General features: G+C 42.0%; 1 protein-coding gene across 3 annotated transcripts in view; it reads right to left on the reverse strand.

Annotated features, from left to right (window-relative positions):
- Nucleotides 1-261: 261 nt before the first annotated feature.
- Nucleotides 262-15,075, reverse strand: part of PBLD (phenazine biosynthesis like protein domain containing) — a 32,648-nt gene continuing 17,834 nt past the window's right edge. The window contains exons 1-9 of one of the 3 annotated variants that reach the window (XM_074339521.2): nt 13,170-13,188; nt 9,947-10,046; nt 9,255-9,353; nt 6,923-7,032; nt 6,806-6,835; nt 4,520-4,608; nt 4,096-4,274; nt 2,149-2,211; nt 515-1,056 (exon numbers count right to left, since the gene is read on the reverse strand). In XM_074339521.2, the coding sequence (XP_074195622.2) occupies nt 944-1,056; nt 2,149-2,211; nt 4,096-4,274; nt 4,520-4,608; nt 6,806-6,835; nt 6,923-7,032; nt 9,255-9,353; nt 9,947-10,031 (768 nt within the window). In that variant the 5' untranslated portion in view covers nt 10,032-10,046; nt 13,170-13,188 and the 3' untranslated portion in view covers nt 515-943. Of the gene's footprint in view, nt 1,057-2,148; nt 2,212-4,095; nt 4,275-4,519; nt 4,609-6,805; nt 6,836-6,922; nt 7,033-9,254; nt 9,354-9,946; nt 10,047-13,169; nt 13,189-15,075 lie in introns of those variants that run through there. The other 2 variants (XM_019731756.3, XM_088792044.1) reach the window with 2 other exon arrangements.

The following is a 15,075-nucleotide window of genomic DNA, read 5'->3' on the forward strand; positions in this document are numbered from 1 at the left end:
TTTAAAAAAAAATACAGGGCCAACCTGGTGGCTCAGGTAGTTGGAGCACCGTGCTCCTAATGCCAAGGTCGCCAATTCGATTCCCACATGGGCCAGTGAGCTGCGCCCTCCACAACTAGATTGAAGGACAATGACTTGGAGCTGATGGGCCCTGGAGAAACACACTGCTCCCCTATGTTCCCCAATAAAATTTTTTTTAAAATTCCTTTTAAGTTATCACTCTAAAACTATATATTAAGATAAAGAAAAGATAAAGAAACACACTTTTAGTGTTTAATTTTATTGCCACACTAATACACATACATTTTTTTAAGTTTCTGGGTTTTTATTTAGTTATATGTCCTGATTTTTAGTTATTAAAGATGAGCGTATTCCAATAAAGTAAATAATTTTTAGATACATTAAAATTATTCCCAATTTTATTCCCCACACATAAACTGTTTTCACTTGTCTATCTTCGTAACCCAGCCTTGTCCATATAAATTCATATTCTCCATCGAAAGCATAGCATTCTATAGTCTACTGTAATTTTCTTTCTTAGTATTATGTCTTGAAACATTTTTCTATATTTCCACATAGTTATTGGGTCTTTTTAATGGCTGCAAAATATTCTATCAGATACACCTGAGTTTAAATGGTTTGATCTTATCCTCATAAATTTGTTCTTCATTCTGTGATTGGTAGTCATAATCAAAGGTGACAACATTATTCTTTGTTACTGGTTACTTACACTTCAAATACACTCACAGGAGAGCCAAAACTCCATCAGTTAATTAGTCAGGACGCGTTATTAAATCTCCATGAATATGTCTTCATTTTTCTATTTCTAACATGAGGATTAAGTGGACTACTATGTAGATTTGCTAAAGGCAGCCCCTTATGCTTCTTTGTAAACAGAAAATACTTAGTCATTCAAGATAGGAGCAGCTCAGCACAACCATCTTTAGGCTGTGAGAGTACCCTCTAAAACAACGGCAGCGCCTCCCTTAATGTCAACACGTCCATCAGGACGCAATGAAATCTCCAGTTCTCCTCCTCTGCAGGAACACTGAAAGGCTAAAGAAAACACAAAACAAATCACAAATTAAGATTGTTTTCACCCTTTTTAATTAACAGAACATAGTGAGAGACCTCTTATTACAAGCTCTAAAATTCTCCCAGGTCAGTTTAAAGAATAAATTTCTTCATCTGTCCATGGTACTGCCCAGCTCACCCCATCTCATGAGGACTGAGGGACAACGAATGCACAGGACACACAGCTCCACACCTCCCCTTCCTGAGCCATTTCCTCTCTCACTTCTGTACTGCCCCAGACACACCCACATACGAACTTCCTCCCCAGCTCTGTCTAGCAGCAAGCAAGGATGTGCGAAAAGATAGAGGCAGAACCAGAAATGTAAGAAGACAAAGAGGGGTGGTCTTGGCCCTCCTGAGGAGGCCCCATCTTCGCAGATCTGAATAGGACAAAGGGAGTTCGTTCACGCACTGAGGTTATCAAGCAACCACACAGGTCAGGCAAATGAGAGGCACAACCCTCACCTTCCTGGAGCTCAGTGCTGAAGAGAGTGGCTAAGCTCACCAAAGAGACTACAGCCACCCTGCTGCCCAAATCAGGGTCACAGGGGCCTAAACCTCCCACTACGTAAGGCTTCTACCTTTTGGGTCAGACTCCTCTTTGAACTTTTAGAGCTGTGTAGCCTCCACAGTCTGAGACCTGTTCTCTGTGCCCCTGAGACCAGGGGACTTGGTTCGACTCAATCATGTGAAAGCAATAGCAGTAAGTGAGCTTGGTGACTATTCATTCTCAACTGGTCACATCATAAATTACCTCTTTGGGCCAAAGTTATACAGCTATTAATTTTATTCAACAAACATTTATTGGGCACGCACACATACTATGCTAGAAGTATGTTTGTGCGTTGGGAGGGATAAAGGTGGGAGATGTTTGGGACTGGGGATATTTTGAGTAGAGGGTTCAGGGTAAAGGAATCTAAAAGCCTTTCCTTTTCATGTGGGTGATACATGAATTATATCTCCAAATAGACAGTATACTTGTATTATATCTCCAAGTAGATAGTACATGTGAGAAAGAATACGAGCTTAAGGTTAGGCAAATTTTTTTAAATTTTTGAAAAAAAGCTGTCCTACCATGCATGTCTTTCTTCCCCAGTTGCTGGGACCAGTAGCTGCTGAGAACAGTATGTGCAGATCCTTAAAAGAAATAAAAAGTAATGGTACAATTCCAAAGAAAACAGGGTAGCTTTGTGGCAAATTTAAAAGCAATTACAATCAACTATCCAGTTTGACTAAATTTTAGATTACTTAGTCATTATGTTGGCATAGACAAAACAGAGTGTTGAATTATGAATGGAGATAGAAAGAAAGACACATCCTCCAAATGATGCATTTCCTATGTCTTAAACTTTCTGAAGGCTGACTTAAACTGCAGGCTTTAACTCTTGTCCTGTCTACCAGTTCATTGTCAGCCCATGGTAGGAAAATCAGGGCCTTCACATAAGTCTTTCTACATCTTTCAAGGGAAAATATCTGCTTCCTCTGGAGATGCACATGTAAGGAAAGGTAGAATCTCTGACAAAATGCCAAATTTTCTATCAAGCACATATTCCCAGAATTTTGGTGCTGGGAGAACTTTATTTCAGTGAGGTATTTTTTCACATGATTGTATCCTAGGTTTAGATCAGAGAGTAGATATTAAAATGAAGAAACAAAACATAAAGTAATAACTGACAAAAAGTCTTTGGAGGAGAAAAAGATGGATTGGAAAAGGCCCCTCCTTCAGGAAAACTTATCAATGCTATGGGAGGTCCACAAAGGGTGACCGGCCATCCCAGTTTGCCTGAGTCTGTCCTGGTGTTTGCGCTGAAGGTCCTGTATGCTGGGAAATCCCTCAGTCTCAAGCAAACGGAGGTGGTTGGTCATCACTGTCCAAAGACCTTCCCATTCTCGAGAAGCATTATTACAGGGGAAAAACTTGCCCTCTGTGCCAGTGAAATCCTTTGTAAAGCAGCTGTGCATGTGTAAATCTGCTCAGAACTTCTTTTCCATAGGAGAGGGTTTAGTTGGACTGTTTGGGCTTCGGGCATTTTCCTGAGTTTTAAAAGTGCTTGCTTGCTGAGCTTTGGATTTCACATTTTGTCCCTCAGAGACTAACTAAGTCAAGCTCCTGAAACCACTGCAGCCCCTGCAATCTGACCAGAAAAGGAGCCTGGAAGTCTCTGTCCAGCCTCTTTCTGCCCTGGCCACCAGCCTCCTCCATCAAGCATTGCTCCCTTTTGCTGCTCAGCCCACTCTTCTCAAAAGAGGCTTCACATTCTGCCCTTCTTTGATTTCATCCCTCTGCTTCCGGCTGGTAGACGATCTTGAATACCCCGTTCCCAAACTCATCCCACCTACTTTGGAAGCAGGGCTGGGAAAGGAGGAAGGGAAGAAAAGCAACAGTATTCCTGTTCCCTATTTCCCACCTACAGCCCAGGAGTTTATCCTTCAAAATCAAATCTTATCTAGATAGCAATGATTACGCATAATGGTCACTAAAAAGGACAAAAGGTTTTCGGAATGCACTGGACATCAGCCCCTGATTTTTGGAAATGGCAGATCTGGAAGTGTTGGCTCAGGGAGCCAGTTTCATTGTTATTATTAAAATAATATTTAATAATAATATATTTTAATAAAAATATTTTTTTTAAATAAAATAAAATAGCTAATAGATTTGGGGGCACTTACTGTGTGCCAGGCACTGTTCTAAGCTCTTAACTTGCATTGGGTTTACATAACCCTATGAGGTATTATCCATATTTGATAGAGGAAGTTAGGTCATTTACCCAAGGTCAACAGCTAGGTAGCTAGAATGCAAACCCAGGCTGTCTGACACTAAAGTTTAACCCTGCTATACTGCCTTCTTAATTCTGTGTTTTTCACATGAGACCTTAGTGAAGGGATGGGGGACGGGTAGATAGGGAAACAAATCCAACTCAAAACCCAAGCAATCTGAAAAGTTACGTGAAGGACACTTAAATCATTTGTCATCCTCCTCCTCCACTGTTTAACCATCCCTAGGACCCAAATCAAAAGTACCTGTTACAGGGTCTTCCGCCACACCAACCCATGGCGCAAAATATCGGGAATAAAAGTCAAACGCTTGGGTGTGCCCACCAGGATCTCCTTTAATGGTGAGAATGAGTCCTTTCACCTTCCCTGTGTTCTCCACTTGCAGCAGACTCTGTGTGTTCACTTGCAGTTTCTCCAAAAATGACCTTGTTCACAAAAGGGATGGATTAGGACAAACCTATTCCACAGACTCTGTAAAGCGGGCCAGGGTGTGGCTTGCCCAAACAGATCAGCAGGAGGAGAGGGGAAAGCAAATGGAATATCTTCCTACCCGAAAACAAAACTCTCTGGCTGCATAAATCATCATTTGACTGGACATGGCAAACCACAACTATAAATCTGGGTGCTCGGCCCTCCCCAAAGTGCTGATGAAGCCAAAAATCTTGCTCACCTGTCGTAAGTATCACTGAGTCGGACAAGGAGCTTCCGGGTATCTGGAGAGTAGCGGACGTCCTGCACCTGAGTGTCACCTATGGCGGTCTGTGGAGACAGATCGGAAACTCCTTAGGAATGTGCCCTGGCTCAAGCCCTTGATCCCCTGTACGGAAAATGACCTCTCATGAGCATCTGCAGGGTGTCCGGCACACCCATCATCTCCAATCCTCAAGTTTAGGTTCAGTTTCGGGGCTCAAGGAAGGCCAATTTCCTGGTGACCAAAGAGGTCTTTAAGGGAGACCTCTGAAAGCCGAAGATAGCCGTTATTCACAAGTGTCGACATGTGCCTCAGCACACAACTCCTTCAAATGAGTATTTCCCCCATAGACCAGAAGAAAGACTTAGAGAGGCCCAGGGTCACACACACACACACACACACACACACACACACACACACACACACACCTTTGATCCAGGCCTGAGGGGCCCTGGAATCAATGGTCATTGCTCTGTCTACTGTTTTTAGAGATGGGGAGCCTCATACCTACCTCTTAGAGTTGTTGTGGGGATTAAATAAAATAATATATGTGAAGTCTCTGCAGCAGTAACTAGAATATTCTACATGCTAAGCACTTGGGTCTGGCAGTTTGATTAGGAGAGGGGAACTAGAGGACTCATCTTAATGCTGCCCTGCTCGGCAAGCACAGTTTTCACTTAGATTGTATGCTACAGATCAGTAACAATGTTTTCTCAAGATGCTTTGATTCACCCTTTACCTAAGACCGCACATAATCTTGCTCATTTCCAATAACATTGTTTTGCTTGTTTGTTGGGTTGGGATGCTGAGGGAGATTATGAGGGGACAAAAGCCCTCCAAGCCATCCTTTGGCACTACCACCAGCTGCCGGCAGAGCAGATGACAATACTGATGACATAGTATATATATGTCATCAGTATAATGCTGTCTGGCAGTCATTAGGTGGCTTCAGGTTTTCTAACTCTCTTTAGGGACTGAAGCACTCCAGCTCCCAAGGCCAAGACTCCCTGAACCTTGTGGGGTGCCTGTGCTGTCTGTCTCTATAACTACAGCTGAACAATGTCCCTCTTTCTAGAAATGAGAATTCCTGAAGCCAGATCCCATCTGCTTTCCGGGCCTTTCAGTCTCTCTAAAGGGTCAGCCAGCCGTTCTTTGCATGGATTCTGAGGTCGAATTGAAAATGTAATTCTCAGCAGGGAATCTTATTGCCAGTTTCTAGGAACACAAAATGACAACATGCATGACAAATAACCCTTTGTCATTCCCATTTTACAAATGCTGACCCTGAGGCTGAGAAAGATCCAGTTAAATTATTTCTACCACAAACAAGGTCTACTGTTATGAATAGTTTCCATTTCCCTGCCGACATGCTTCAAACAGTTCATTTATGAATTTGGCTGACCTCTCAAAACCCAAACCATAGGTGAGGCTGAGTGTAAAATTAGAACAGAATCCATGATGTTTGCTTATACTTTTTGAAAACTTAGATAAAGCAAAACACTAAAGAAAGTATAAATGATATTGTTGAAAATTCACTGAGAAACGCCCTAGTAGTACCCACAATAGGCCATTTTATGGAATCATTTTTCATGGCGGCCCTTCCTTCTCTACATAATAAGTACCTGGTCATCCAGGGCTGCTCTGGCTTTCTGGAAGCTCTATCAGACAATTACAGTGCATACTTTACCAGGTGACAGTGAGAATTAAATGAAATAACGCATGTGAAGTGCTTAATGGTACTGCCTAGGTTAGACTCAAAAATGTTCTCAATGATGATGATGATGATGCCGCCACCAAGGCCCCACCCCCATACGGACCCCTTGAGAAAGCCAGGCATGGTGTGTTGTCTTCTCTGTCGAGGTTCCCATGCTTTCCTGCTCTCCTCCATCAAACCATAGACCCTCCACCTCAGCCTCATCCTCTGTTGCAGAAACTGGGGACACCGACGGCTGCCCGGCAGTTAGGTTCCTTTCTTTTCTTTTTCTCTCAGCCTTCCACACAGCAGTCTCTCCTCTCTCCACCCTACCATAGAGGTTAATGCTGACCGTGAAGAGTCAGGGAAAACTAGTCAACCTTCTCACCAAATAGACTCAATATTAAAATTCAAACCTCAAATGTACTGTGCACTATTCATCCAGGCTTAGACGGGAACACTGATACTGGTGGAAGGCCTGTCTTTTGGGATCAGATGGTACTGAATCATTGTGTTGAAACAATAACAAGTGACCAGACCACATGAGCTCAGGTTTGATTCTTTTCACCAACCTTTATCAAGTCCTTTACTTCATGGAAGTCCTAGATGGGGAAAAAAGACAAAACCATTATAAAACAGGCAAGCTGTTAGTTTCACACAGTTTATGGCAATAATTAGAAAAAGCTGACCTGGGGGTGGGCTGGATAAAGAGGCAAATCCAGGATGATACCATCCTCCGCTCTTCTGGCCTTTAGCTCCCCACTCAGCGTGACAAAAATTAAAGTGCTATTCACGTTTTCTGGCCAAAAAAAAGAGAGACTTATTCTGTCAATCAGAAAACTATTTGAAAAGGAATCAAGAAACAGGAAAATAAACTGGGGTAATAATACCCATTTCATTTTACCAATAACCATTTTCATTTTACCACTAACAGGGTAATAATTAAACCTACTTCATAGGGATGCCATGTTTTCTAACAAAGATTTTAAAATATCGACATATAACAACTATAGAATTATAAGTTCTACTAGTCTAAGGTATGCCAAGGGAGTGACAAATAGAACATACAAGTTATAAACAACAGTATGATATGAACAAATCAGATTTATTCTAAATAAACCAAGCTATACATAAAATTTTGATTTAAAGATTGGACCACAAATGCTGATATAATATCCCTCCCTCCATGCTACTGATACAACTTGAGCCACTTATCTGCCTTCAATGTATATAGCATTTTTAGTGAAAACAAAGACTTGTGACATAATTCTTTGTCCCCCCCACCCCAGCATTTCTGTAAAACTTAATTGTATCTCAAAGGTGAGGAAATTCAGCATTGCTTATTAATTTTCACACAGTATAAAATTTACATTCTGAAACCCAAAGTTTAACTTGCTCATTATAATCAGTGTAGGACATTATTTTCATACTTTTCTCATCTAACCTTAGAACCACCCTATGAGGGATCATTCAGCCTCACACCAACCAATGTGGGGTTTTCAAAAGGCATTCAATTCAACTTCAGTGAAACTGAAGTCTATTTTTCAAGACTGAATTCTTAAACAATATTTCAGGATGTTCACTTGCCTTCATTCTTATCCCCTCTCCACTGAAACCAAAATTATCTTTTTCAAATGCATAACGGATTACATTACAGAGGGGCCAGGGCCTAACTCTCAGTGCCATGTCCCGTCAATCACCCCCTCCCTCAGGAAGCTTGAACCCTCTGCTTATGCAGTCCCCTCAGGGGCTTTGCATTTACTTCTGCAGCTCTAATGCTCTTCCTCTCACAGATGGCTTCACGTTCTTCAGCTTAAAGGTTCCCTTCTCTAATGGATGTTGTTCCCCAACTTGCCCCTACCCTCCAGGGCCAGCACTAGGTGAGGTAAGGAGGTACCCAGACCCAGAATTTAAGGAGGCAGCTGCTCTCAGGTGCCTTAATTGTCTCACCCAGCCCTGACCCAGCTGCCAAGAGTGTTGGTGACTGACAGCTCTCTGATGAACCCTGCTCTGGGATTTGCCCTTGGCTGAATAGAGCTACTTTACCCAAACTCCTGCCACTTTTCTGGGCGTTGGAGACTGGTCAGTAGAGGGAATAAAAGCCTGAACCTTTGCTTCTATTTGGAACTACACTGTTTGGAGGACCTTCACAGCTTCAGACCTCCCTGTGGATTTGCCCTAGGCCTTTCTTTGTTGCTACCATTTTGCAGTTCAGCTTCTCCCACTGTTCAATCCTTTCTTTACTCCCCTACCAATATTGACCTCAGGAATACTGCCCCCAGTTCTTCCGGCATGTGTCCCAGAGTCTGCATCCTGCGGGAACCTGCCCTATAACACCTTGCTATCCCCATCTATAGTAACTCCCCAAAGGCCCTCCTTCTCCACCCCCCACTTCTTACAGTTACCCTCTGTCATGCCACCCTGTTTATTTCTTTACCTTTCTATACTTGTTCATGGCTGCATCCATCTCCACTTTTAGGGAATCTCCAAGCACCTCTCCTCTGCCCCATTCCCACAAAGCCCTGATCTCTACTGTACTAAATATAACTAAGATGGAAACTGATAGGACTAAGGTGCTACAAGGTAAATGTATATAGTTGGGGCACATGAATCTTTAAAATTCAGAGTAAAGAAGTTCTTGTTGTGAAAATGAGTGTCAGTGTGGGTGGGGACACTTTGGGGACAAAGTGTGCCTTTTGGTGCCTGATATCACATCATGTGTGACACCTATTCTGCCTTATGAGCTCCCCTCTACAGAAACCAGAGAGTTCCTATTTAAAATAAAAAGGCATTCTAGGAAACAACGACCATGGCTTTCTAACATGCCTGGTGCATACTCAGAAAGGCCAAAGTGTTATTAAAGGTTGCTGTTTTTGTTTCTGTGTAATACATTGCACAAAATAAATTCTGTAATGTCTTACACCAGTCATTTGGTTCATTGGAAAGTGTATGTGAGAATTTAAAAAATATTTGCTATTTGCTAAGTGATAGGTTCACTAAAAAGAAAAAAAATCACGTTACTTATTTTGTGAAACAGCACAGCTGCAGAAGCCAGGGTAGCATGGCCGCAGAGAGGGACCTCACTTGCTGGCGTAAACCACCTTAGTCCAAAGCGGGAACCTTCAGAGGAAGAAAAGCCAAAGAGAAAGAAGACCATTCTTATACAAACAAGTGAATCACAAACTTTTCATTTTCTGATTCTTTTCTAAATATTTCACGAGCATGAATTAATTGCTGAAATATGTTGTAAAATGAAGAGTGACATCTAGGCAGGCATCTTAGGGACCCCCAGTAGTGATCTGGAGCTGAAACATACAAGTTAACCAACGCCTGATCCCCTAGATGAACTGAAAACCGAATCAGAATCCCCCCGCCCCCTACAGTGTTTTCCCGAAAATAAGACCTACCCGGACAATGAGCTCTAAGGCGTCTTTTGGAGCAAAAATTAATATAAGACGCAGTCTTATTTTACTAAAATATAAGACTGGGTCTTTATAATGTAATGTAATGTAATGTAATGTATACCGCGTCTTATATTAATTTTTGCTCCAAAAGACACATTAGAGCTCATTGTCTGGCTAGGTCTTATTTTTGGGGAACCAGGGTACCTGCATGCAAATAGTAAACGGGCATTTCCCTTAAATATCATTCCCCCACTGGAAAAGCAGCTTCTGGTATCATTCAAGAATGGTTAAAAAAAAATGCACATTTACTTTGTGTAAAGTTGTCAGTTGGGTCCAGTTTTCGGATAAAAGCAGTTTCTGAGAGATTCATTTCCCTTGCAATTTTTTGATGCATGTCTTCATCCAATTTCTAAATTAGAAGCAAAAAGTTATTGAGACTCTAGAAACACAAAACAGGCTTCCTTGGATAGCAACTGCCATTAGTTAGCAACACAGTTTATTAATATGAAAACTTACCCATGGTTAAAGGAAATAATTGCCAAAGAATTCAAAGCACTATTACAGAGATCGTTTTTCAGAAACCCATGCTTACAGCATCCTTTGAAGAGCTGTGGATGTACAAAGCTAGGACAGACGAAAAACCTACTGGGCTGGCCTATCCTTTGTCAGATTGTTACCTAGTCTATCTGAGAGTATCCTAGCAGGAGATTTACTTAGCTTTTCTTAAAGAAGCACTGTATTCAAAATCTACAGAAGCTCTGTAGTTCTATGGAAAGAGAAATCACTTAAGAAATTGATACTTGTTTTCTGGAAACCCAAACGTAATACAACGGTTTTGTTTTTTACTTAACATTTTTCTTTCAAAAGATTAAGTCCAATAATGCATATAAAGTGTTCATCACAGTGCCCAACAAATAGTAAGTACTTAATAAATGTAAGATTTTTATTTTGAGCAGCTGAAAGCCCAGGGTTTTAACCTGCCACACTACACTCCCCATAACAAAGACAAACGCTTTCTCATAGTATCCCTTTAGCGCGCTGCAGACAGGAAAACCAGTCAGTGTCTATCAGATAAAACAGACGCCTGCCACATTTCTGAGGGAATGCAGCAATCAATTACCGAGTCCTGTGCTGGGCCAGCAGCACCATCACAAACACTGAGGGACTTTGTTAGAAATGCAGAGTCTCGGGAAAGGGTGGTAGAAGAGGGTAAAGGGGATCAAATATATGGTGATGGAAGGAGAACTGACTCTGGGTGGTGAACACACAACGTGATTTATAGATGATGTAATACAGAACTGTACACCTGAAATCTATGTAACTTTACTAACAATTGTCATCCAATAAACTTTAATGTAAAAAAAAAAAAAAAAGAAAGAAAGAAATGCAGAGTCTCAGGCCCCACGCTAGAACTTCTGATTCAGAACTTCCATTTTAACCAGATCCCCAGGTGATCTGCATGCACATTAAAGTTTAAGAAGCCCTGGTGGATAAGATACAGCCCTGTGTTCAAGGGGCTTATCTTCTCTGTGGGGAGTCAGGACAGACCCAGAACGCAGCAGTGAGCAACACCAGAGAGTACATATGTATGTATTTGAGATACACAGATTTTGACAATAAATATGCTAGGACTTTAAAGAAAAAGGACAAATTTTGATGAGTTGGACAGAAAAATGTGGGCAAAGAGCTTTGTATTAGGGATACATCGTGGGCCAATCATTTGATCTCACATCTGTTCTCCTTCTGCTAAATCTTTGACACTCTAGGATTCTGTGAGCCGAGGTAAGGAGAATTAGGATGGTAGGAATGAAGTAGAATATGTACCTGTCACACCTGTGGGCACCTGTGAGTCTAGGGAATGAGACGTGCCACCTGAGTGGAGGGCGGGAACTGCTGGGGCATCCCAGCCAACAAGGCAATACTGTTAAGAATGAATTCAAGGTCTTCCCATGGCCTATAGAATATTATCTGTGGAAACTGGCTCACATACCTGTGTATACAACACCTGAGAGAAACGGGAAGCCATTTAATTCTCTAGTGCAGAATCTGCAATTGCAGAGCTCAGTGGTGATTGAAGGGGTGACAAAGAAAAGCCTGTGCTGGTCTTCCTGGGTCGGCCTCCTTCGCTCCAGGAACCTGTACTGCCTTCCAGTCCTTCCTCTGCCTCGCGTGGCCAAACTCCCCCTATCTTTGTCCTTCCTTTCTTTGTTTCTTCCCTCGACCTTTAGGACAAGAGTCTCTAAAAGCATAAAAGCATCCCGAATTGTAGCCAAGCTCACCATCTATTGCTTATGGATTTCCTTGGCAAATGGGCTTTTTTACACATCAGTTAGAACACACACTTCACTGACCATTGCTCTTTAATCTTCTCTACCTTGGTGTGTTGCACCAATTGCAATTTGAATGTCTGTAACTGTAATTTCTGTCCCAGGACATTTAAAATGCACCTGTTATTTGCCTGAGGGACCAGACATAATGTAGAAAGTTTGATCGTAGCAGCCCTCAGTACGCACAACAGGCAGCTACTCTGGAACCAAAGGTCAAGATAATGGTGAATCATGAGAAGGCCAATATTGGTTCAACTTTGAAAGCTTTCGAAACAAAAGAAAGAAGCTGCATTCATTCAAAACACTGAATTTTGTTTCAAAAAATTTTTCCATTTTACACTACAAGCTTATTTTCAAATGCAGCACATAATAGTTAAAAATTCTTTTGTTTTAATATCCATTTCCCTTTGGCAATTTCACATGAGTCGAATTTCCAACAGCAAAAATTGCCATGTTTGTTTGGGTTTTTTTGATGTACTGCACTGGGACACAGAGACGTTCCATCACCATAAGGCCCACAAAAATTAATGATCAGAAAATCAGACTAATGTTTTAAAATACTCCCATCTTGTGGCAGTGTAGAACTATGACAGCCTAAACATGACAATCTTGCTCTGTCTGTGTTCATTTGTCCCTCTGCTGCAGATAGATTCCAGCGAAGGAAAAGCTTTCGGATGTAGAAAGTTCTAAATCATCCAGGAAGAAATGAGAAATTCCTTCTGAGGCACTTGGATTTCTTATTGTGAAGTTATGTCCTCACAATGAAGTACTCAAACTGCAGGCCATCTTTAGTTGTTTCTAATGGTTCTCTGGGATGCCTCCTCCCTCTAGCTCCATCAAGAACCCAAAACTCATACTCACTTGGCATACCCCACCCACCCTGCCCCACCAATGAGAACATAAACTCAGTAATTGTTGGTTAACTAGAACTCTTAGGAAATTTTGCCATAATTTAATTTATCATATTTTCACTTTCCTCAACACGTTATTCATGTAGTGCCTCCCATGTGCTAGGCCAAGTGTATTGGAACAAGTCAGAATGGATTAAGAGCTCATAGAATGTACAGTCTAAAGAGGAAGGTAGGCATTGAATGAATTACAAGAGTGATGTTTGTTACCAATGGGGATGTAAGAGGTACCATGGGAGCACATAAAAGGGGAGAACATGTAGTTTAATAGTGAGTACAGTAATTGAAAGCACAGACCTGGGATCCTGAAATCAGCCACCTAGAAGTGTGTGACCTCATGCAAATTACTTAACCTTCTTCTGCCTCTGTTTCCCCATCTGTAAAATGGGGATAAAATAGGACTTACTCATAGAGTGGTTGTGACAGTGAAATGAAATAACATATGAATAGCGATTTGCACAGTATCTGGCTGAATTTGTCTGAAGTCACTGCTCCCAAAGCTGAGGGTTATGTTCTAGAAGCCACTGAGGATATGTGGGAAGCAGAAATTCCTATACTAACATCTCCTCCTCCTTTGCATTGCTTTTTTTCTTCAAACACTGGGCAAAGGAAAACCCTTCAATGCCTTAAAGAATCTTCTCTGTACTCCTCATCCCTTCTCTGGGCATAAAATTGAGATATGAGGTTGAAACACCCCAGAAGCCCCACCCAGGAGTCTGACCCAGTGTGGTCACACCCAGTGAGCCTCTCTCCAAAGAAGGGCACCAAGTCTGGAAATGGCCAGGATACCATAAGCTTCCCCACATGAGTTAAAGCATAGGTTGAACACAGTATTGTTATACACCTGTTTTTTTCTTTAAATACATAACACACTATACTGTAAAGGGTTTTGTGGTATTCTCTAAATTTAATAAGGAAATCTGGAACAGCAAATAGTTCAGGAACTAAAACTGCACATTCCTCTTTAAAAGTGTGAAGCCAATGCTTCTTGCTGTCACCGGAAATGATCATTGGTGTTTAAAAGAATAACAATGCAGATATATGAATATTACATTTGATCCCAGCACATGGTAGATAGCCAGGAAATGCCAGTTGAATTGGAATAAATGTATATAGTGGACACACAACAGAGTTGTTGTTTTTTTTTTTTAAGATTTTATTGGGGAAGGGGAAGAGGACTTTATTGGGGAACAGTGTGTACTTCCAGGACTTTTTTTTTTTTTTTTTCCAAGTCAAGTTGTTGTCCTTTCAATCTTAGTTGTGGAGGGCACAGCTCAGCTCCAGGTCCAGTTGCCATTGCTAGTTGCAGGGGGGCACAGCCCACCATCCCTTGCAGGAGTCGAACCGGCAACCTTGTGGTTGAGAGGACGCGCTCCAACCAACTGAGCCATCCGGGAGCTCAGCAGCAGCTCAGCTCAAGGTGCTGTGTTCAATTTTAGTTGCAGGGGGCACTGCCCACCATCCCTTGCGGGAGTCGAGGAATTGAACTGGCAACCTTGTGGTGGACAGCCCGCGCTCCAACCAACAACTGAGCCATCTGGGAGGCAGCTCAGCTCAAGGTGCCGTGTTCAATCTTAGTTGCAGGGGCAGAGCCCACCATCCCTTGAGGAACTCGAGGAATTAAACTGGCAACCTTGTGGTTGAGAGCCCACTGGCCCATGTGGGAATCGAACCGGCAGCCTTCGGAGTTAGGAGCACGGAGCTCTAACCACCTGAGCCACCGGGCCGGCCCCAGAGTTGTTTTTTATGGATAATTTTAACAGGAAAACTCAGGAATAAACCTCTTGTGAGAAAAAGTAACCTATGAAGCAACGGATCTCAACTGGGGGTGATTTTTGAAGGGGGAACCACTGTCGTCTAATGGGTAGAGGCCAAGGATACTTGTAAACATTTAACAATGCACCTGACAGCCTCTTACAACAAAGAACTACCCAGTCCAAAAAGTCAGTAGTGCTGCTGTTAAGAAACCCTGCTCTAAACACACACACACACACACACACACACACACACACACACACACACACATCCGCAACAACAAAAAGATAAAAAACTTAAGGCTTTGTTAAAATATGAAGGAGAATAAATATATGGGCTCTTTACCCCTGCTGATATGTTATTTTCACTAAATATTAAAGTTGGCTTACAGAAAAATAAACAAAAGATCACCCCTCATCACTACCACAGGCCTCTGACCGATTCCAAT

The sequence above is a fragment of the Rhinolophus sinicus genome, chromosome 15, assembly GCF_057876585.1.
Source record: "Rhinolophus sinicus isolate RSI-liver-muscle chromosome 15, RSI-T2T, whole genome shotgun sequence".
NCBI classification, from domain to species: domain Eukaryota; kingdom Metazoa; phylum Chordata; class Mammalia; order Chiroptera; family Rhinolophidae; genus Rhinolophus; species Rhinolophus sinicus.